Below are 24318 nucleotides of genomic sequence, written 5' to 3' on the forward strand. Positions count from 1 at the left end.
GAAAAATTAAGATATGAAATTAATGTAACTCATAGGATTAATACACATTTTTGAAAAGCCAATCATTCATGAAGAGCCAATGTATGTAGCTCTAAGGGTTAGCACACTAAGTTATGAAGATAATATGACTTTGGAAAATTTTCGTAGGCCATAAATGGCCAAAATTAAAAAACAACCCATTCTCTCAAAAAATTTTGAGAATTTTGATGATAAAAGTTCACTTGAGAGGCATGACGTTTTGCCAAACATAACAAAGATTGACAAATCGTTAATGGTTTAAAAAAGAACACCCATTAACAAAATCCAACCATTGCGTTAAACCTATATTTTTTTTGGTTTGACAACCAAAAACAATAAATATGAGTTAGTTCTTTAAAAAATGTTTCAGTCAATTGTTTAAAAACTATTTTCACAAGTGTTTTTTGATTTTGAAATTGAAAGATTTTACATGTGGTGTGGGTTTGCAGCTATATTACTATTTTTATAAATTTTCTGACTTAAAGTGAGAACTTGTAATTTTATTTGACATACAAATTTTTTTAAATGGTAATTTGATCCAACAATAACACTTGAAATTTTGAAATTGTATTTCGAAATTGGGATACATATGGTGCCCCCTCCAGGCTGCCCATTAGGATTGGGTCCATCAAGTCATTTATGTAAAAAATTAAATTAATTAAATATCGACAATACGTGATCAAATAACATTTGTCTTAAAAAATATAAAAGAAGTCTAATTTCAAAATCACATTAATTGTCCATTTTTCTTTAAAAAGACAAATGTCGTCCGATCATGTAATTGTTGATGTCTAATTAAACTAATATTTTTGTATAACCGTTTGGAGTATTTCATAAGATCAACCATTCACATCATCTTGAACTAAAATGAGCTCACCCCAGACAGAACTGAAAGCTATACAGTCCTAATTAACAAGGTTGTCCTGATTATAGAACATCAAAGCTAAAGACCAGTCTGAAAGTGCAGCCAAATCAATAGCCACTTACAACATACCATGAACATTGATCAACAAAGGTAAAACAACCTGGGAATTTTTTTTTTTTTTTTTCTTTGTGCCAAATTACCTACTCATCAAGCCAGCCCGACGAGTTATGCTTTGGAAATGGGTAAGGACCCGGAGCAAAGCCCAGTGAGTCAATGCGATATCTGGTTTGTGAAGCAAGAGGATCAGGGATGCCATTTCTACTTGCTGTAGGTAGCTCAGACCCCAAATCGTTCATCATTGTATGGTTTAGCACATCCTGTGGGGGCGCATATTGATGCATCACAGATGTGTTCATCCTACCATTATAAGATGGATCCACTGCTGAATCCAGATGTCCATACGATGACAAAAACCCAGGATTGTCAGCTGTTAAATAGCTGCTTCTTTGACCAAAAGTTTCGGGACATTGTTGCCCATGAAGTGGAACCTGTTGTTGAATTACTGGCTGTCTTGCATACATTTCTTCTATCCCACTGACGTATGATCCATAACCATGATAATCAGGTACATGACCAGGACTAGTGACACTAGGCCGTCCATCGATCACACCTGAATAAGGCTTGTCATTGGTGAAGCTGTACCTCCTTGAAGTGTCGTCAACCTGATTCCAATCATATCCGGTTTGAAAGTGCGAATGTGATCCTGATACATTGGGTTCAAAATGACGATAACCTTCAAAACAGTTCTCATGGACTTCTCTTTCACCATTATCACAAGGAAAGCCTTCATTATGACTTCCAAACATGCTTAATCCTCTTTCATGGAGTTGTTCGTGTACTTTGTTTTGAACAGGATGATCGTAGATTGACATAGAAGCTTGTCCATTAAGCTCGTGAACTTCCATTGGATAATCAGAGACCGGCTTTTCACAGTGATCTTCCAAATGTGAATCTTCTAGTACCCTAGATGAGTGTCCAACCTGTTGAGCAATCGCCTTGTGTTTAGCAGTCCAATCAGGGCGACTCCAGAGGAAGAGCGGTGGTGGATTCACATTCCAATCTTCCAATTGGTTGTCATTTACATCAACAGAACCAGGTAAATAAAATGACTGAAAGAACAAAAACACACTGTATAAGCCACCAAAGTAAACTTCCATTGTAAAGGTGCGCAATTCATATACAGCCACAATGGGACTTTACAAAACATCTTATTTTACCTTGCCAGCAAGCAACTCATCATCCTCCCAGATCAGATCATAAGGAGGATCTTTTCTATCCAACCTGTTTTAAGGACAAAGGGGGGAAAAAAGAGAAAGGAAATGAGAGAGGGAGAGAGAAGAGAGATGAACAACAACAAGAATGCAAGTAACTACCTATGGGTCTCTCGAGGAGCAATTAGGATGAGGAGCTTCGGCTTAAACTCAAGTGCCTTGTTAATGAACTTATTTGCAAGGGTTGCATTAACACCAAAAGGAGGATTTAGCCCCATGATCTACTCAAAAAACAACAATAGATGTTCCGTCAAGTGATTGTTCATAGCCCTAGGATTTCAAAATCTAGCATATCAAATAAAAGAAACATTATTCTCACCAATTGTGACCCTGCTGGCAATTCTTTCGGCTGGACAGTCATCCAATCCCTCTTCTCAAAGTTGAAGTCATTCTGTCAAAAAAGAATCAGTAAGCATCAAAATGACAATGAGGGAGCAAGAAAGAGGAACTACAAACAAACAACATAGAACAATCAATGATAGTTATTAGTAAACCCCAACTCTACTCGAGCAAGGCCATTTGAGAAAATATGTAACTAGGATTTGCATCACTAATCATATCCACTCTAGCATAGATTTTTACAGCAATCCATTCAAGTATACACATATATGAAACAATGATTACGTTTATGGTAAGATTTCCACATATAAGCACAACCTGAAGTAGTTAATTATTCAAAAGCAAAGCCAGTTTGTCATAAAGATTGTTAGAACCTAACAAGAAAGAGCTAAAACCCCAATAGCAACGAGTAGAACATTAGCAGTCATTTCGAACTGCATACAGAACATTTGTAACCAAAAATAAATAAATCACAATCATACTGATTTTTGCCACTATTTTTGTTTGCATTAAAATCAATAAATACTTGAGGATTGAGCCTTGCGACCTTTCAACAATAATCTTACCATGGAATATACCAAATTCGATAACAAACAATCCAAATCTGATGCATTTACAGGCCTAGCCCAGACATACACACTACAAATTTATTTATGATTATTAAAAGGGTAGTTTACCTTGGCTTGTAAAACATCATAGTTTTTGTATGAGCACCTCGTCCCCGTCTCATCAAGCTTCTTCTTCATAAGACAACTGAAATCATTAGCTCCGCAACAGAAGTCAACTATCTGTTTAGAGAAGCAATAAGTAATTAGGCATTTGAAATCGGAAGTTACAAAACTGAGAGTGACTAGTAAATCACATTATATACTTGATTATCATCTACAGTTTACATTGACAAATTTTAAGAAGATTGTGTCCTGCAGCACCACCCACCTTCCCAGTACCCCTTGTTTACAATTTCTTCACAATTATTGTACTTTTCAATTAAATTTTATATGAAAAATGATCTAGGTAAATGATAATAATACTAACGGCCAATATTGTCAAAGCTATTTGGCACTTTTTAAATGTTACCCCCAACAGTACATTTGCACGGTGAAAGTATTGCTTGATTTCAAAGGACTTCCAAACTAAACATTCACTGAAGATATGTATTCTCTTGAAAGAAGCAATGCTAGCCACTAAGCATACTCTCAGTTATTATCTTTAGCACAAAAGACCATAATTTGTTTCCAACTTCTTATTGAAACTTGCAAAAAGATACTCCATGCAACGACAAGGATTATGGTGAAATCACATCTCGAGACAATGAAATGAAAGTATCAGACAATTGAGAGAGAGAGACAGCGTGAGAGAGAGAAAGAGAGAGAAGAACACAAATCCTTACCATGTCACCATCTTGTACATAAAAATGGAGCACATCAACAATCTGCACATTGAGAATTAATTTTTAGCATTCATATAAGCTTGACTCTTGTGGTCAATATGCTTTATCCATATATGAGCAGAATCAGAACATGAGATGGAGAAACAAAAGATAGTGTCCCCGAGAAAATAGAGCACTCTGTTGTCAATTAAGGGATCTAAACTAATCTAACTTGTCTCCAAAGCCAAATGACCAAAAAATCCAAAAGCATCCTACAAAATTGAATTTCATAAGTTTTTAGTATGAATAATGTTATATGTACCAACTGGTGTACTAACTAATGTACCAATTGATGATGTAGCAAAATTTAAGAGGTTTTTGGAATTTGTAATATGATTAATGAGTGGGTTCAATAATAATGTCATAACTAGTGTTGGTACACTAGTTAGTACACTAATTAGTACATGTAGCATCACTGTTTTAGTAATTGTCTAATGCCTTCTTTCTTTCTCCACCAAAAGGTTTAATAGTAAAAAACGGAAAAGAAAAAGAAAAAGCATTGACATGGGTCATTATTATTCCATTCAAATTCATACGTTCAACCACATCCGTTGCATTTAATTGAAAATTCTTCCAGGCCTCTACAGGTAAAATATTTAAAAATTTGAAATCAATACATAGAACTCTGTGCTTTGAAGAGGAAACTATCTGCTTTGCTGATTCCACTTTCTACTGATTCATATCAAATGGAAAAGAGAAACTTAACCATAGGAACTTAAAAACTGTAAGGTAAGAGTCTGGTTTAAGGGAGCAATGGGCTCCAATGCACATCACAATTGAATCCAAAGAAGGGAACTGGGAAAGAAAAAAAATAACAGAATTTCAAATTTCTGCAATAGTCAGCTCAACTCAGCCTCATCCAACTATCTGCCACTTTTGCAGAGTGTATTCTGTTCTGCCATTTTGCACCATGATGAAACTCTTGCCTTGCCTTCCGAGGTATTATCTCTAAAAATCAACCAATTCATCTACAAAGCATAGACATGCCTCAATGTCTGATACATGTTGGACACCAATAATTGTTGGACATTTGATAGAATGCATCAGACACAAGTCCAAATGTTTCCATTTTTTATTTTTTTTAATTTTTAAACTGAACACACTTCAGACATGCATGGGACCTACGTGTCTTTTATCTAGACATGAGAGAAACCTATAGGGTCTTGGCATAAATTTAAAGAAAATAAAATATAGGGCAGAGATCAAAATGAAAAAGAATAATGGAATTATACATATTAATCCCTCCTGAGGCTTTTGAAAGCCAAAACTTTCACAATTTTCAATCTGTGTGAATACTTGAAATTTCTAAAATTAAGACGTTAGGACTTTCTCTTTCTATTCCTGTCAACCAGTGTCAAATGACTGCACCACATATCAATAACAAATTCTCAACAATAACTCGTTCTTAGCTAGCTCTAATGCACAAAATATAATTTGATTCTTCCTATCAAAATGAATACATGTTCTATGAAAAGTGATAGTAGATAATTAACTCACCTCTTTCAGCTTGTCCACTTTTGTAAAATGGCGTCCAAAAGACGTATAGCGCATGCCATAGAGAAATGGTGCAAGGTACACTTTTAACTTGTTCTACAGCAATGTGAATCAATGATAATAAGGAAACTATGTAGAATATCAAATAACAATGAAACAAATACAAAAATGTAAATTGGGTTACTTCTAAAATCTTGAGCCGCGTGGTGTACATGGTTCAAGCACATACAAGAGATAAAATACAAGGCAAGAGCAAAACTTTTGCAAGTTGCAACCAAGGAAATCTTCTCTCATGACAACCATAGAAGGTTCTATAATCCACCAAAAAAATACAAGCAAGGTAACACCTACAATAGGTGGATCAATTTAATAATCTCCGTACATAGTACAATTTATTGAAAACAATTACACATACAAGATGGTAGATGGGGCTGAATATAACCACAAAAGACAATGACCAGAACCATGTAGAAAATGAATTCATAATCTCTACAATAATAGCCTTGCAGGAGATACTCCCTGCGTAGGACAATGAACTTTCAAACAACCATAATTTCCTTCCATGAGATTTACAATAGGCAAAGTTTGGATGACAAGAATCAAAGAAAAAGGAATGGGAGTCTCATCATCTTGAACCACATTACTAGGAATAAAATTCATGTGTCAATCTACTCAAGTGCTTGATTTGGCTAGATATGCTCATGAGAAAATGATAAAATTGTATTCCTCTAGAAATGTGAGATTCCCAAGGAGTGCGGGAAACAGAAATCACATCCCCATTTCAATCCATTCCAAAAGTTGGAATCATGAAGATCAGGAATTGCATTTACATTCCCCTTCAGATTCTTGTCATCCAAATTGAGCCATATGGTTATCAACATCCTATTCACATCATTAGCAAGATTTCATGATGTGATTGTAAGTAGAGATTCTGACAAGGCATGTTTCATACAAATCATAGAATCGTTGTCACTGAACCTACAAGAATTTGATTGAAAGAAAGGCAAGAGAAAAGGCAACCCTAGTAAGAGCTACACAATAACTATAAAGTAACCACAGTTGAGGTAAAAACAATATATCCATTTTATATCAAAGTCAACAATCACCTTCCACTTAATCATCTGGTTCAGAAGGCCAGGTTCACACACAGCTTTAGCATCTTCAATAGTGCAACCTTGTTCAAGCTTCTGTAAAGCTGCACGAAGAGCCTGCACATGTATTCTAGATCAAGTGCACACAACAACAAACTTCACAGAAATTGATGACATAATTACAATCACTATGAACATCAGAAATTAAGAATATATACCTCAACAGAACCCTCAACCTTTCCCAAGGTAATGGCCCTATCCACAAAATATTTTGATGAGTAGGCATAGGTTGTTGGCACTTTGTGCTTGTCAATGATCTCTTCTAGAGTTATTGAAGACGAAGCGTTCTTCACTAAAGCCAATATTCTGCATTGCACAAAATAAATTAGGGATGTACAAAAAACCAACTAGAACAGGGAAACCAGGCTTGTCCGCTCAAACCGGTGGTTTGGTCTCTCATGCTTTCTTTTCAATACCCAAATATTATTTTACAAATCACTAAATCTGAAACCATAACCCAAAATCTTCAAATCTAAAAACTTGAACTTGTGTTTGAGGCAGCTCTCAGGTTTGGAGCAAAATGCCATATCTATTTATAGAGCAAGAATATCATCGCAGGATTTGGGACTACTCAAACTGCAGGTCTCTCTCTCTCTCTCGCTATATATATATAGGAGTATTTATTTTGTTTGTTTTGTTCTGTTTGATCTGAATTTGTGCCTCTGTATTTTGTTTTTGTTTTTTCTTTTTGATCTTTGTCTCCATATATATCTAGCACTGGTCTCTGTTAGTTGCTGCCTCGACATTTTTTTCTCCTAGTTTGAGTTTAATGTGGTGTGTAAGAAATAATGTATAGAGAAAGAGAGAGAATAAATTGTATGTATTATTATTGATTGATATTTGATTGATATATACTGTCTATTACAAAATGGTTCCTTATATAGATGTAGGTGTAGTGGATGGTGTGTAGTGGATGGTGATAGTGGTGTAGTGGGTTAGGTTTAGTAGAGTAGGTGAGGTGGTAGTGGTGTAGTGGGTTAGGTTTAGTGGAGTAGGTGAGGTGGTAGTGGTGGTAGGTGATGGTAAATTCTAACAGCCCCCCGCAAACTCAAGGAGGATAGAAACTAACCAACTTGAGTTTGAAGAGAGGAACAAAACAAGAAAATACATAAAAAAAGGATAGGAGACACTGTATGGTCGTGTCAGACCGTTGGTGAAGACACTGTATGGTGGTGTCATAACGTTGTAGAGGACACTGTATGGTGGTGTCAGACCGATTTAGAAGACAGTTTATGGGGTCATGTCGGACCGTTGTAGAAGACAGTTTATGGGGTCATGTCGGACCGTTGTAACAGACAATTTTGTGACAGTTGTTGTGACAGTTTACGGAGTCTTGCTGGACCCTTGTAGAAACTAACCGGAATCAATGTCGGGACAGTTTACAGAGTCTTGTCGGACCCTTGTAGAAACTAACCGGAATCTATGTCGGGACAGTTTACAGAGTCTTGTCGGACCCTTGTAGAAACTAACCGGAATCTATGTCGGGACAGTTTACAGAGTCTTGTCGGACCCATAAAAAGTCGCACCCTCAAAAGGTGTGTCCAATTCATAAAAGGTGTTAGAATTTCCCATCTTTACCTTCACCTACTCCACTACACACTCCACTTCACCTACCTCCACTTCACCACACACTCCACTTCACCTAACCCACTATCACCTCCACTACACCTACTACCACATTTTCTTCTATATATAGATTGTATAGGAATTGTAATCAATTAATCTTGTATCTATCAATCAATCAATAAATACATAAATTCTTACATGGTATCAGAGCAAGGTTAACAACTTAACCATTCTGCTTCACCGGCGGGCGGCAGTCTCGCTTTGGCCGTCCGCCGGACCTCTCCACATCTGAGCATGGCTTGCCACTTGAGTTGGTGTCTTAGACTTCACAAAATTCCTCGATATATTTCTCCAGTCTCCCTTACCATGCTTTTGCAGCCCCATCAGAAACCGCCTGTGCTCATCTTCTGTCCAAGGTACCCCTTTCTTCCTCTGCTGATCTGAGGATCGACCTGTCAACGGCCTCTTTCTAAACCCATCAAACCCGTGATTATCCACCATCTCCAATGTGACAGAGGAAGTGACGTACCCCGGAAATGGAACCCGACCGGCTTCTATGTTACTAACATCTGCTTCCAGTTCCTTGTACCACCTCATCACATCATAGACTGACTTCCCAGGAATCATGGCCGTCACTTTTAGCCACCGGTTAGGAGTTTTCTCGTCGTACATCGCTAGAGCTCTTTCAAACCTTTTGTTCTCTTCTTTAGTCCATTCTGGGCTCTTGCTTTCTTGCATCAACATATTCAAGTTCGAAAAATACAAAGCTGAACAAGAAAGTCATTGTTCTCCTCCCTCAGAAAAGCTCTCCCTTTTGAAATCTATTTTTCACCCCTGCCCATGAACACTGCCCATGAACACCACCGACAGAGAGCACATGCATACACATGCTCACCATTCCACCATTCCACATTTTTGAAATGAATAGTGCTGGTGGGCCCTACCACTAGCCAAAGCATCCACTCAATTTGTCTCCACTTTGCATTTTTCCCTTTTTTTTTTTAAAACCACAACAAAGCTTCCACTGTTATTCTAAACTATAATAACACACCACCCCACTTTCCTTTTCTTTTTTTATTTTATTTTATTTTTCGTAATTATAAAAAAAAAAAAAAAAAAAAAAAAAAAAAAAAAAAAAAATTGTCGGCTTGGTTTGTTGTGGGCAGGCTGTCATCTAAGGTCAAACCATGTGAGTTTTATATATATATTATACATACACATATCATGTGTGGAGACAATGGTATGGTATTTCAAATCCTTCTTTTATTTTTTATATCAACCCACTCACAACTTCACACACTATCACTGTTTTTTTTTTAAAATCATTATTTTATTTTTTTATCTTTTCTTTATTTTTTTATCTTTTCTTTTTGCACATTACACCATCGCCCCAACATCCTCCACTCACAAATATTCTCTCTTTTCTTTATCTATTTTTTTATTCTTATTATTATTATTAAACACAAAAAAAAAAAAAAAAAAAAAAAAAAAAAAAAACACAATTCCACAAACTTGTCATTTCTTTCATGCCGAGGATCAACCCCGATCATAATTTTACACACAAAAAAAAAAAAAAAAAAAAAAAAAAAAAAAAAAAAAAAAAAACAACACCACCAACAACAAACCACAACGGCTTTGTTTTCTTTCCTGCAGACGGCCACACCCCGACATCCCTTCTCTACTCTACTGCAGGTCTCTTCTTCTTGCCTCCGTCCTGGGTGGCCCTTGACGGTGCTGCCTCCGTGTTTTCCACGCCGCCGAGCACGTTCACTCCCCCATACTCCTCCACTACAGCATATGGCGGCCCTCCAAATCGGAACATCACGGTGGCCTTCCGCTTCAGCTCCTTGTTTTCTGCCCTTAGCACGCTTATCTCTGCTCGCGCATCCTTATACATGCGTTGGAGCAGAGCCAGCTGGGAGTTTACATGTTGCACCTCATTTGTCCTACTCTGCAGCCGGTTCGACAAATTTGTGACCGCCGTCATGCTTTCCACACATGCCTTCAGAGTATACTGATTGGCCTCCACATCTGACAGCACCGCCATTTTTTGCTCCACCGACCGCATCGGAAAGTTCAACGGAGTAAACTCCGGGGCGCTTGGTTGAGTTTCCAGTGCCACCGCACCAGTTCTCTCTCTCGTTGACTCGTTGAGGTCAGGAAAGAGGGTGAGCAGCCCGCGGGAAGACGATGAAGCCATTTTCTCGGCACCAGAGTGTTACACAGTGTCTCTCAGAAATCTCTCTCAGAAAACAGAGTGTTACAGATTCTCTCTCAGAAACCTCTCTCAGAATATCTCTCGCCGTTTTTCTCTGCCTCAGCCTCAGCCTCTGTCTTATAGCCGAGGCAGCCACGCGCATCGCGCGCCTTTTGACGCCGACAAACGGGCACGCCAACCAAGGCACTCACGTGCCTCGCCATGATGACTCCGGCACGCCTTTTGATAAAGTGGGCACGCCTTTTGATGGCACGCCTTTTGATAAAGTGGGCACGCCTTTTGATGGCACGCCTTTTGATGGCACGCCTTTTGATGAATTGGGCACGCCTTTTGACAAAATTGGGCACACCTTTTGAGGGTGCGACTCTTCAAGGGTCCGACAAGACTCTGTAAACTGTCCCGACATTTGATACCGGTTAGCTTTTTCAAGGGTCCGACAAGACTCTGTAAACTGTCCCGACATTGATTCCGGTTAGCTCCTTTATGGGTCCGACAAGACTCTGTAAACTGTCCCGACATTTGATTCCGGTTAGCTCCTTTATGGGTCCGACAAGACTCTGTAAACTGTCCCGACATAGATTCCGGTTAGTTTCTACAAGGGTCCGACAAGACTCTGTAAACTGTCCCGACATTGATTCCGGTTAGTTTCTACAAGGGTCCAGCAAGACTCCGTAAACTGTCACAACATTGTCTTCTACAACGGTCCGACATGACCCCATAAACTGTCTTCTCCAACGGTCCGACATGACCCCATAAACTGTCTTCTACAACGGTCCGACATGACCCCATAAACTGTCTTCTACATCGGTCTGACACCACCCTACAGTGTCCTCTACAACGTTATGACACCCCATACAGTGTCTTCACCAATGGTCTGACACGACCCTACAGTGTCTCCTATCCTTTTTTATTTTTATGTATTTTCTTGTTTTGTTCCTCTCTTCAAACTCAAGTTGGTTAGTTTCTATCCTCCTTGAGTTTGCGGGGGGCTGTTAGAATTTCCCATCTTTACCTTCACCTACTCCACTACACACTCCACTTCACCTACCTCCACTTCACCACACACTCCACTTCACCTAACCCACTATCACCTCCACTACACCTACTACCACATTTTCTTCTATATATAGATTGTATAGGAATTGTAATCAATTAATCTTGTATCTATCAATCAATCAATAAATACATAAATTCTTACAAAAGGCGTGTCATCAAAAGGCGTGCCATCAAAAGGCGTGTCCACTTTATCAAAAGATGTGCCATGAAAAGGCGTGCCAGTTTGTCGGGCGTCAAGAGGCGCGCGATGCGCGTGGCCGCCTTGGCTATATAACCAAGACGAAGGCAGAGGCTGAGGCAGAGAAAAACTGAGAGAAACCTCTGAAAAATCCAGTTCCTTGTGCTGAGAGAGATAGTCTGTAACACTTTGTTGCCCAGAAAATGGCCTCGTCTTCCCGTGGACTGCTCACCCTCTTTCCCGACCTCAACGAGTCAACAAGAGAGAGAACTGGAGCGGTGGCACTGGAACCTCAACCAAGCGCCCCGGAGTTTGCTCCGTTGAACTTTCCGATGCGGTCTGTGGAGCAAAGAATGGCAGTGCAGTCGGATGTGGAAGCCAATCAGTATACATTGAAGTCATGTGTGGAAACCATGACTGCGGTGACAAACTTGTCGAACCGGCTGCAGAGTAGGGCAAATGAGGTGCAGCAGTTAAACGCCCAACTGGCTCTGCTCCAACGCATGTATAAGGATGCGCGAGCAGAGATAAGTGTGCTAAAGGCGGAAAACAAGGAGCTGAAGCGGAAGGCCAGTTTTATGTTCCGATTTGGAGGGCCGCCATATGCTGCAGTGGAGGAGCAGGGAGTAGTGATCATGCCCAGTGGAGTGGGAAACACGGAGGCAACACCGGCAAGGGCCGCCCAAGACGGTGGCAAGAAGAAAAGACCGGCAGAATAGGCGAGAAGAAAAATCCCACTGTTCCGATTTGTGTTGGTTGTGTTTTGTTTTGTTTTGTGTTTTTTTTTTTTTTATTTTTTTTTTTTTTTTATTTATTTTTTTTATGGTGTAAAATGCTGATCGGGGTTGATCCCCGGCATGAAGAAATGACAAGTTTGTACAATGTTGTTGTTGTTTTTTTTTTTTTTTTTTTTTTTTTTTTTTTTGGAGTGTTTTGTTGAAAAAATAAAAATAAAATGAAAGAAAACAAGGGAGAAAGAAAATAGATAAAAAATATTTATAGATGGATTATATGAAAAACATCAGTGCGATTGTTTCAAAATAAAGTGGGGTATTTAAAAAAGAGGAAAAGTGACTTGGAAAAAATAAATAAAAATAAGTGATTTTTGAAATCAAATGGAGGAGAGAGAGGGACAAACCCATGTGATAAAGTGGAGAGAGAGTCGGTGAGTGGGGTGCAAAAGGTGAAGGAGAAATGATGGATTGAAAATGGTTTGGGTCAAAAGTGGACACTGTTAGTGGGGAACATGAGTGCATTGATTATTTGATATAATAATAATAATAATAAAAATAAAAAGTTAGAACAGTTGGAGAGAATGAGTGGAGTATGGTAAGGGTTTCATCCAAAGCCAAAATTCCTGCAGCGAATCACTTCGCAAATCCTAGCATGAGCTTTTTCTCTTTCCAGGCTTATTCATGAATTTCCTGGTGATTTCAAGAGCCTCTGGTGGCATTGTGGCAGAGAACACCCCAACCTGGATTTTGGGTGGCAGCAACTGAGAACACCCCAACCTGGATTTTGGGTGGCAGCAACTGGAAAATATCATAGATCTGATTTTTAAAAATCTCGTGACAGCATTTCATCAGCTTCATCCAAGACAAACATTTTGATGTAAACAGGGCGAAGTGATTGTCTCCGCAACATGTCAAACACACGACCAGGAGTACCAACAACAACATGAACCCCACTGGAGAGAATCCGCTGATCTTCGCGCACACTAGTCCCTCCAACACAAGCATGAACCTTTACACTTTGCTGGGCAAGTTCAAGAGTGGGTGGAAGAACCAAAGCTTGGCACTCAACCAAGCTATAATCTAGCTGCTGCAGAATTCCAGAGCAGAATGTTGCAGTGTTTCCAGTTCCAGACTGTCTCGTCATATGAGGTGAAGAATTCTTCTCCATCAGCCTCACACATGACTACAGTTGCACAAATCTTTGTTGATTTTATCAGCGGAATAGGTTGAGGTCCGGCGGGCGGCTAAGGTGAGGTTGCCGCCCGCCGGGGAAGCGAAAATACTAGGTTTTAAACCAGCTCTGATACCATGTAAGAAATAATGTATAGAGAAAGAGAGAGAATAAATTGTATGTATTATTATTGATTGATATTTGATTGATATATACTGTCTATTACAAAATGGTTCCTTATATAGATGTAGGTGTAGTGGATGGTGTGTAGTGGATGGTGATAGTGGTGTAGTGGGTTAAGTTTAGTGGAGTAGGTGAGGTGGTAGTGGTGGTAGGTGATGGTAAATTCTAACATGGTGGTTGTTATTAGTGATCAGTTGGTCTAGGTCTTTTGCCCCATCCAAGTTGATATGAAGATCAACAACATGCCTAAGAAGCACAGACATAGACACGTCGACACGCAAATTTTCAAAATATGTACGACACGATGGATGTGGGACACGTGAAAAATATGTAATTTTATATAATTATTATAGGTCATATATAAGGTTAAATAATTATTAAATGTCATATATCAATATTTAAGTCAAAGACGTCGGAAGTCTGAGTGTTGGGAAATGTCCAACGAGTGTCGTATCGTGTCAGTGTCAGACACTACATGTTACCTTCTTACAAGTGTCCGTGCTTCTTAGGTGCCCCACAAGCTATTTGTTTGATTGTTTCAATATCATCCAATGAAGCTGGTTGTTTCGGAAAGGAACTGTGGTTCTCAACAAGAACCAAACTGTTGTCTAAGGTTCAGTTTGGTACCCAAAATCCTGGAACCAAATCCTACAGTTTTGTTCTTGGTTTAGCTCAGAACCAAACCACACTGTGTACAACCCTAAAATAAATGTCAAAAATAAAGCAATCAAATAAATGTACAACCAATTCCAATCACCGACTGAAACTACAGGACGCATTATTATAATTCCCATTTGAATTATTAAAAAGCAGAGCGAAATAACACAGGATGTAACAATAAAGTGATGGAAAGAAATGTCAGTTACCTCTGTTTTGCATCAGCATCCAGAGACAGTGAATCCCTCATTTCCTTTGCAACAGGCTTATTGGTCAAGGTTTGCTTATATTCACTATCAGGTGTGTCTTTCCTAGACTTCGTTTTGGAACCTTTGCTGATCAAGGTGTACACACTATTCCCCAAGGAAAACCTGTTTCCATCGGTGAAGGACTTGCTGACTTTTGTAGAGCCAGTGTTGTTCAGAGGCTTTCTGGTTGTATCCCCCACTTTCTGTTTCTTAGAATAATTGGATCCAGTCAATTTTCTCACACTGTTCTTTGAAAAATCATCCACTGTGGTAATTGAAGACAAATCCACCCCTTTCTGTACCTTCCCAAAAGTTCTCTTTCTGGAAGGATCTGTTGAGGCCAGAGTTCTCTCCTTCTGCAGAACTTTCCTTTTGCTCGAGAGTAGCTCTAATGCTTGTCTTTTCTTATTTTGTCCATCATCCGGGAACTTTATGTGGTTTCTAATTGGAGTTCTAATTTCATCATCAATCTCATGTTCTCTAGTAAAAGGAAAATTTTAAGTAATTAATTTGCAAGCCACTGCAGAAAAAATCAAGGAGAAGAGCAAAGAATAAGGGAACTTACAAGCAATAAATCAAAATACGGTTGGGAATAAGACCTTCCCAAGCCCTTTGTAGGATGCCCTCATCCTCCAGATCTTCAAAAGTAATCTTCCTGATCAAAGTAAACCAAGCATCAACCATTGAAAACTAGTAGTTAAATTAGACCATACGCTTTCATGAATAGCATTCAGAAACAGGTGGAACACTGGAAACATTTAAATGGTACCCTGGCAAGCATTTTCTGTGGTACGACTTGGGACAACGTCTGCAAACTGCAAATTGCAAATCAGGATCCAACTTATTTTCACCCTGTTTGCAGACAATGCATTTGTGAATGGGACATGTGAAAGATTCCCCCGCAGCAATCTTCTTCCGAAGCTCTTCTGCCTCAGCTGCACTCTCACGGTGGAGCAGTTTTGCAACACAATGTGGATGGTAAAAGAGACCACATGTTGCAGAAACACAGGGAAAGACCTAAAAGGCATTTAGTAGGTAAAAATTTGGGCAATTCAGATGCAGATCCAATCACTGTTCACAATGAGGTCAGGAAAGTCAAGCAACATAGCTCACTATAGAAATGTGAATTGGCATGCTAATATATTCACCTCAATTATGGAATTCTAATCAATTATTAGAAAACTAGAAGGAATTAATAATCCAGAAATACATATTAAAATCAAATCAGGAAAATAGAAGTAAATAGACTCATAAATAAACTCAAATTTCTAAATCTGTGTTTTTGGGAAAAGAAAAACAAAAATACAACCAAACAACCAGACTTCAAGAACGAATAGAAAAAAATAAAAAATTTGATCACCATCAAAATTTCTTTACAAAGCAAATAAAATAAGCAAAATAGCATGAAGAACAAGGAACATAAAACCAAAGATGTGATCCAAAATACAAAGGGCAAGACCAAACTATCTCAAGAAGCATCTAGACACCCTAATGGAACTCAAGCTAGCAGATCAGAGGAGCCATGAATACAGACAGCATTATGAAGACTAAGACATAAGTTTCATGGAAAATAAAAACCACAAAAGAGAAGCGAAGGACGGGAGGGGAGGAGAATTATGCAACACAAAATCATCCAATATGGCTTCACACTAAGCATCTCCAGGGATTGATTGACTCATTTATAATGTAAAATAATTATTCTATCTCATTTCAAAATATTTGTTGAAATTTAACCAAGAAGATTATTTTAAATGTTGCTCTAGAAACACTAGGCTAAATTCTGCTCTTGATGGATTACCTTCAATTTTTATAATGATAATAGCTAAACTTAACCAAAAAGAACTCTATGAAGGTCCAATGAGGAAAATGTACAGTCAACATTAAAATAGTAGTTCAATTTTCCAGAAGAACTCGTACCTCTGTACCAGACAATTTATCAGAAGAACCTAATTCCCCACAAGAGAAACACTGGTGCTGCTTCTTTTGACAGTTCTCACAGAAAAAATTTTGTATTGCCTGTAAAATACATACATCACATGTATTTCAGAATGTGCCAACAATCTATCAAACAGCATTAACAACCAAAACAATGCAAGCCAAAAAACAATATAAAGTAGAAACCAAAGGATAGCGTACCTCTACTAGTTCATCAGAAAGGCAGAGAGATTCACACATGGATTCAGAACCAGCTTCAACAGTGGCATGAAACGACCTCATGCACCTTCCTTCACAACTGCATGAAATCAAAATAATACAGTTACTTGGCTCAGATGATGAATGGATGGGGTGGACAGGATGGGGTAAGTCCTAGTTTCAAATCTCCTAGCACAAAGGAAAAGGAAATAGATAAATATTTTTGTGGACAGAAAAAGCAATTATCATAGCAACATCAATGTCAATGGAGCAAATCTAATATTTCTTAAGAGACGGTGATAGCAGGTCATGTTTGAGTGATGTATAAGTGCAAGACAAAAAAAAGGAACAAGAAGAAGAAGAAGAAGAAGAGGAAAGAAGGAAAGAAACAGAAAAACTGAATGCATACCACAAAATGTCACCACCATTATCACAAATTGCACAAACAGAATCAAATAGGTCATCATCAGACCCATCATCTTCTTCAATTTCATCTATCATATTTGTTGTAGCTCCAATGTCCTGTCAAACCAACAAATAAACTTGCTTAACACACAATGATGAAGCATATATACTTATACACACACATATATATAGCGAGAGAGAGAGACAGAGAAGGGAGGAGAATAACCTCATCATCTGAAGAGGTCATTGTCTTCTACCAATCAAACTGTCAGAACTAGTTGACAACCTAAACAAGGCATAAACAAGAAGCCCTATTTAGATACCCATAAAATTCTTTACATATGTCTGGTAAAACAATTATCATCATGAATGAAGCCAAATGATGGTTTTAAAAAAATAATAAAAGGATACATTTTTTAAGACCATCTCCAACGGTGAGCCAAACTTGGCATCAGATTCAAATTTTGGTGAAAAAAACACTTTTTGGTGCTCCAACCGTTTCACCAAATTGATATCAAAATGAGAATTCAACAAAAAAATCATCAAACTGAAAGCAAGGAACCGATTTTACCAAATTACTGTTCCTGACCGTTAAAGCATAAAAGCTTGAGAATTTTACACATGGTGGTCGACCACCTAGATGACCACCTGGTCGACCCATTGGCCGACCACCCGGTTGACCAACCGGTCGACCAGTGCATGCAAACATTGGCCTACGAACTGGTTCAAACAGTTCAAATAGGTAAGTTCAAATAGTTCAAAAAGGTCAAAAAAAAAAATTGGCTTTACCGGTCGACTAACCAGTTGACCCACGGAATTTTGATGCACCGTTGGAGCAACTGATATCAAATTTAGAAAATGAGTCATTTTTTACTCAAATTTGGTGAAAAAAAAAGTTCACCGTTGGAGATGCTCTAAGAGGGTCAAATCAAGCTTGCAAGGCTGGACTGGGCTGAGCACACATATAGCCGTGGGTCACGCACCCACACAGCCTTGGGCCAAGCTATGTAGGACCCTCAATGCGCAATTAGGAGTTGTACGAAGGCACAAGAAAAGGCCCAGCCCAAATTGGGCCAAGCCCTTTACCGAGCATAAACGGTGGTCAGCCGACAGAGCTAGGCAAATAAAATAGTTCGGCGAGATGGATAAGGCTCATCTGTCAGGAGTTACACGCTATGTTACATGGACTCTTCAAATTAAATCAAATACCCGTGTCGGACACCCGACACTCGGACAAGGGTATGGGATATGTGTCGGATACTTTTCAACGGATACTTCATATATAATTGTATATAACACTATTATTATATGTATATATTGTTATATAATTGCTATAAATGTCATTTTGACACTATAAGTTAAATATAATACCATTTTATCTCACATATTAGATTAAAAATATAAAAATATGACATTTTTTTGCCGAGTCCGCGTATCCTTAAATTTATGATTTGATGAGTCCGACCTCTAGATACATACCCGCACCCGACACCCGTACCCGAGTCCATGTAACATAGGTTACACGTCATACCAAGCCCTAGAGATTTCATGAGATCATAATGGCAAAGTTATATTATATGGGATAACAGATTGCCTCCTAGATGTCTCCTGGATATTCCAGGTAACAGAATGGTGGTCCTCCCTATCTAGGGATGATGATGATCTGACTAGGGAGGCCCGTGAGGCAGTTATCCTGAGGTAGTTCATAGAGAGCAGGGAGGGAAACTATATAAAAGGTAACTCATCCTCTTTGAAGGGGATAATCACTTTTAACCGTAATTTTCTGCATTCCTTACTCTCTACCTTCCTTTTTCGATTACTGACTTTGCCATGACTCCAGTGTTAAACCCCAACCAGGCAGCACTTGCAGTGCACTCTTGTGTGCAACTCACAGTTCCTGTATCACTTTGATAGATCGTGAAGCTCCAATTCCATTTGTGTATAATTCACCCTCGCATAATTGCCACTGTTTGTGTAGTTTGAGTGTGAAGGCATGCAAGGTTCCTGGAACACCTCAAGAAGCATTGGAGCTTTGATTCCTTTTGTGTTGGTTTCAGCCCGCATAATTTTCATGAACCCAAAATATGCCACCAAAACATCAACCGCAATGGTTCTCCAATTTATTATTGATCATTCATTGTCCAAAAACAGCAAGAAAATAACATAATGCATAATTTTCATTCTAAATTATTCACATTTAAGACCTGGGAACAACAAAAACCTCTACACAACTTTGCAAACACGTTAACCACTCGGAATAGTTGAAAAGGGTTTTTCCATTATTTAGGAACCAAGGCTGGAAAAAATCTGAGATACAAAGCTCTCCTTTTATTTCTTTCCCTCAGCTTTCTCAACAACCAAAGAAAATGAATTTCTTCGCAAAGTGTCAAAACACAAGACATTATTGCTCCAAAAACGTGAACCCATATTTAAGAAGTTTATTGATCATACTTAAAATTGTGGATTTAATTGTTTTGCACCAATCAAAAAATGTGTATTATTCAACACTCTAGGGTGTTTGGCATGTTGGCTTTTTGGCTAAAACGGCCAAAAAGTCAAAACACCCAATCACATTATTCTCTCTACTTTTTTGTACGTTTTTTCATAAAAAGTCAAAAAATCAACTAAAATATCCCAACTCTCAATGAGTGTGAACAAATCAAACCAGGTTAAAATCCCATCCTCATATATAATAAGTCTGATACAATCATTGGGATTCATTTGAAAAGAGTTCTTCAATTTTTGCAAATTCTCATCCCCCAGCTCACAATGATCAACCAGGGCCTTTGGCCTAGTGGTCGTGTAGGGTGTGAGGTCTCGCATTCAACTCCCATGGAGAGAAGTTTGATACATTTGTAGTGGTGTTTATTTCTCCCCTCCCCCCATAATGGTTGTATGTGGCTAGTTATTAGTTGTTGGGCTTGCACTTGGTAATTGTTGACTTTCTACTTATGTTGTTGAATGGAATGAGATAGAATGGAATAGAATGATCATCCCTTAAGCTCCCCTTATAATGGTGTATGATAATTACATTTGCAATGTATTTTTCATTATGTTTTTAGTCAACCAAACATGAGAATGAATATTTTAATAAAATGACCATTCTATTTCACTCCATTCGAGCGAACCAAACACTACTAAGTGTTCTAGAGGTCTATTTGATGTAATATTTATTAGATTTGTAATTACTTTCCTATCAACTGAAAAAAAAAAAAATGATCACAAATCTCATGCTCTCGTGTTTCGCATCAGATTTTTCAGTAACCAAATACCCAATAAAAATCCTATTCTATATAATACATTTCCCGTATCCAAAAGCATTGTTCATGAAAGATATAATACTGCACATTCGACTACATACATAGATAAACTTAGATTTTAACCAGAAAAACACGTCATAGAATCAATTAATCGAATGAATTTAAGGGTTTCGAAAACAGAGAACATAATTTAGGATGATTCGTGTTTACCCGATCGGATAACACCGCCGGAGATCGGCGCCGAGACTATTTAATCCCTAGTCCTTGAAAATAGCAATGTTGGGTTTTCTATAAAATCGAAAAGCAACCAGAACGACGAACTACGCAGAAATGGCAGAAACTAATATATATATATATATAGATGGTAAAAGTTTATAAATGCCTATTGAACTTTCCTACTGATTTGGCTCGTAAAACTACATTCACGTCGATCTAATTTTTTGAATTTAATTTTTTTTTAAATTGAATTTTTTATTTTTAAATAATATAAATATATAGTAAATTTTTATTTTTTTATATTTTAAATATTTAGTGAATTTTTTTTTAAAATTTATAAAAATTATATTTTTTAAATGTATTTATATTAAATTCAACTGTAACCAAAATTTTTAAAAATATACATTTAAAATATTAAGAAAATTTAATAAAAAAAATATGGGAAAAAAAAATCAAAAATTTGGAATGCATCCGTTAACAGCTTTCGTCCATTAGTGTCACCATGTTATTAGTTGGTTTAAGGTAGCGTTACGTGACGCTCTATATGTATTGTGTTTAATGGAGAGAATGGAATTTGTGATTTTATATTGAATGATTAGTAAGGTCAAGTTTGAGAAGTCCTAAATAATTCATCTTTTTTTTTTTTCATCACATCATCTCTCTATTTTTCTGCACATTTTTTCATAAAAAGATAAAAAGTACATTTATTTAGGTCATTCCAAACCACCCCTAAATATAAAAAGGTATAAAAATTTGTAATTGACCTAAAATATGACCATGCGATCCTCAAAATCAACTAATAATTTTTTTAGCACATTAGACTCACGTATGATCACTATTTATATTATCAAGATATAAATTTTTAACCAAAATTTAAATGTCTGAAGATAAACTTTCCAAATAAAAAAACGCCGTTCAAACATAAATAGCTCAATAAAAAATTATACATTTGAATAATTTATCTTTATTTAGAAATTTATATTAGATCATTTTACTTAAATTAAAAATTTATACTCTAATATGTAAATATAAACATTAGTATAACCCTTGTTTTTGTGCAAAATATATTTAAAGAAATATTAAGTACTTAATAAATTAAATTTAATAATAATGTTTTAAAATTATTTAAAAAAATGTCTTGTATTCTTACTCTTTTTTTTCTTTTCTTTTCCATTTTTTTTTTCTCTTAGATTCAATATATTTTTTAACAATACACTAATCTTACTATATTTTTACGTAATTGATTATATTATTATTCTCTCGTGCATGTAATATCTATCTATCTATATCTATATCTATATCTATACTATATATATAATCAAATGTAGTAGTTTTGTAAAAAAATTGTAAATATTTATTCCTAAATTCTTTTAATTTTAAAATTCTTTCTTTCCTACGTGGCAACCCTCTTTGATTGTCTTTCGTGTTTTCTATTTTCCTCAATTTTCTATTTGTTTGATTAATTAAAATGAAAATTAATTTCATGGCTTATGGATAAAGATTTGAATTTCAAAATTCCTACATATAGATAAACATATAAAAACTGATAAATAATTTATGAAAATTAATTTCATGGTATACAGATAAAGATAAAAATTAAATAATTAATTTCATAACTTATAGATAATTTAAAATTTCTTCCCATAAATAAGCATATAAAAATTGATAAATAATTTATAAAAATTAATTTCATGGCCTACTGATAAAAATAAAGGTTAAAAAATTGATTTTAAACAAAATTACTCATGTTTTTTGCCCTTCATTTTGTACTTTAATTAATTTCATTATAAATAAACATATAAAAAAATCATAAATAATTTATGAAAATTTATTTCATGACATTTAGATAAAGATAAAAATTTTAAAAATTATTTGAAAAATAATAATTTCATGACTTATAGATAAATAAACATATAAGAATTGATAAATAATTTATAAAAATTAATTTCGTGATCTACAGATAAAGATAAAGATTAACTAATTGATTTACAAAAAAAATTTAAAATAATAAAATTTAGATAAATACATGATTTGTTAATCTATATCTATAAAAAACATATCTATCTAAATCTTTATTTTGGTTTACTTATATTTTTTTTCTCCTTTTATCACATATTATATTTTTTTATTTTGAATTTTTTATCTTGTGAAATACTCTTATCTATAACTTATAAAAATTGATAAATAATTTATAAAAATTAATTTCATGGCCTACTGATAAAAATAAAGGTTAAAAAATTGATTTAAAAAAAAATTACTCATGTTTTTTGCCCTTCATTTTGTACTTTAATTAATTTCATTATAAATAAACATATAAAAAAATCATAAATAATTTATGAAAATTTATTTCATGACATTTAGATAAAGATAAAAATTTTAAAAATTATTTGAAAAATAATAATTTCATGACTTATAGATAAATAAACATATAAGAATTGATAAATAATTTATAAAAATTAATTTCGTGGTCTACAGATAAAGATAAAGATTAACTAATTGATTTACAAAAAAAAAATTAAAATAATAAAATTTAGATAAATATATGATTTGTTAATCTATATCTATCAAAAACATATCTATCTAAATCTTTATTTTGGTTTACTTATATTTTTTTTCTCCTTTTATCACATATTATATTTATTTATTTTGAATTTTTTATCTTGTGAAATACTCTTATCTATAACTTCTTATCTCCTCTTAACCTACTCCTCATCATTTTTATTATTTGTTATTATCTACCAAGTGATAAAGATATATATAAAAAAAGAATGGTTGGCTATGAATAAGAAGAGTATTAATAATTAAATAATAAAAGCTGTATGGGAGAAGGCAATACAAAAATCTCACAAAGTTGTTTTCCATCACTATATTTATCCAAGGTAATAATTTGATATTCTTTCTTTTAATTTTTAAAAATAGTTTACATTAGATCATTGCTATGTGTTTTTTCTTTTTCTTTCTTTTTATTTTTTTTATAAGATTGTCATTTTTATAGTATTTTTTCAATCTCATCTCTAAATTTTCTCTATGAAATTTCTGTTTTTTTAATAATAAAGTTTAGAACTAATTTATTATCAAATTTGTTTTCTTGGTGCTTATTTTATTGAAAAATTGAGACGAGTAAAACTTTCATATGATATATGAAATTAATGAATATAATACAAAGATGGTAGAGAAATACTACATATTTGTCGATATCTCTCTTTTATTATTAGTTGATTTATTAGATTATATTATCAATTTAGAGCACATATGATTTAATTAAATGTCTATGACTTTAGTTATATTCGGCCATTTTGTTGTTGAGTAACCTGTATAATTTTTTTTTTTGAATATATAATGATTAAAGCTATCATTTGTTATATTTCTTCAAATACAATTCAAAAAATTTGTCATCATTTTTTTTATAAATAAAATGGATTAAACTATTTTCTTATATAATTTTTATAATCCTACGAAATTCTTATCTTGATTTTTTTTTTTAAATGTTGTAGAAACTATGCAAGTATTATTCAAGTTATGGAGAATGATTACTTACAAATTATAATTAAAAGCTGAGATTTATTCATAATTTGCTCCTAAAATAATAATATAAATCATTGATTTAAAATAAGTAAATTTATGATAACTTATAAAATTTATTTCTTTTAATGCTTTGTTTTTGTT

At 35.5% G+C, this 24318-nt stretch overlaps 1 protein-coding gene and 1 pseudogene across 5 annotated transcripts; both read right to left on the bottom strand.

Moving 5' to 3' along the window:
* Positions 1-824: 824 nt before the first annotated feature.
* On the bottom strand, positions 825-20848 carry LOC114284005 (protein ENHANCED DOWNY MILDEW 2-like). 5 transcript variants are annotated; one of them, XM_082881659.1, is made up of 18 exons: positions 20647-20792; positions 17403-17462; positions 17181-17293; positions 16775-16871; positions 16556-16654; positions 15408-15655; positions 15204-15293; positions 14941-15118; positions 14600-14841; positions 6786-6933; positions 6583-6684; positions 5480-5572; positions 3944-3985; positions 3231-3341; positions 2534-2605; positions 2317-2435; positions 2161-2224; positions 825-2052 (listed from the first exon to the last, which is right to left on the bottom strand). In XM_082881659.1, exons 2-18 carry the CDS (start codon positions 17421-17423, stop codon positions 1084-1086), a joined length of 2808 nt encoding a protein of 935 aa, XP_082737785.1. In that variant the 5' UTR covers positions 17424-17462; positions 20647-20792; the 3' UTR covers positions 825-1083. The 5 variants fall into 5 exon arrangements, with proteins under 5 accessions (XP_082737785.1, XP_082737782.1, XP_082737786.1 ...); XM_082881656.1 differs by having other exon boundaries at positions 14600-15118; positions 20647-20848; XM_082881660.1 differs by lacking the exon at positions 17403-17462 and having other exon boundaries at positions 20647-20785.
* On the bottom strand, positions 8332-9106 carry LOC145794914 (transcription factor DIVARICATA pseudogene; annotated as a pseudogene).
* Positions 20849-24318: the final 3470 nt, after the last annotated feature.

This window comes from Camellia sinensis, chromosome 7, assembly GCF_055761805.1.
Source record: "Camellia sinensis isolate YWXY chromosome 7, ASM5576180v1, whole genome shotgun sequence".
Lineage (NCBI taxonomy): Eukaryota > Viridiplantae > Streptophyta > Magnoliopsida > Ericales > Theaceae > Camellia > Camellia sinensis.

Coding starts and splice junctions, on each gene's coding strand:
- LOC114284005 (XM_082881656.1), bottom strand. CDS start 17,423: ATGACCTCTTCAGATGATGAG. Junction 15,294..15,407: donor CACAGAAAATGCTTGCCAGG/GTACCATTTAAA, acceptor TACTTTGATCAG/GAAGATTACTTTTGAAGATC. Junction 3,342..3,943: donor ATGTACAAGATGGTGACATG/GTAAGGATTTGT, acceptor TTCTCTAAACAG/ATAGTTGACTTCTGTTGCGG.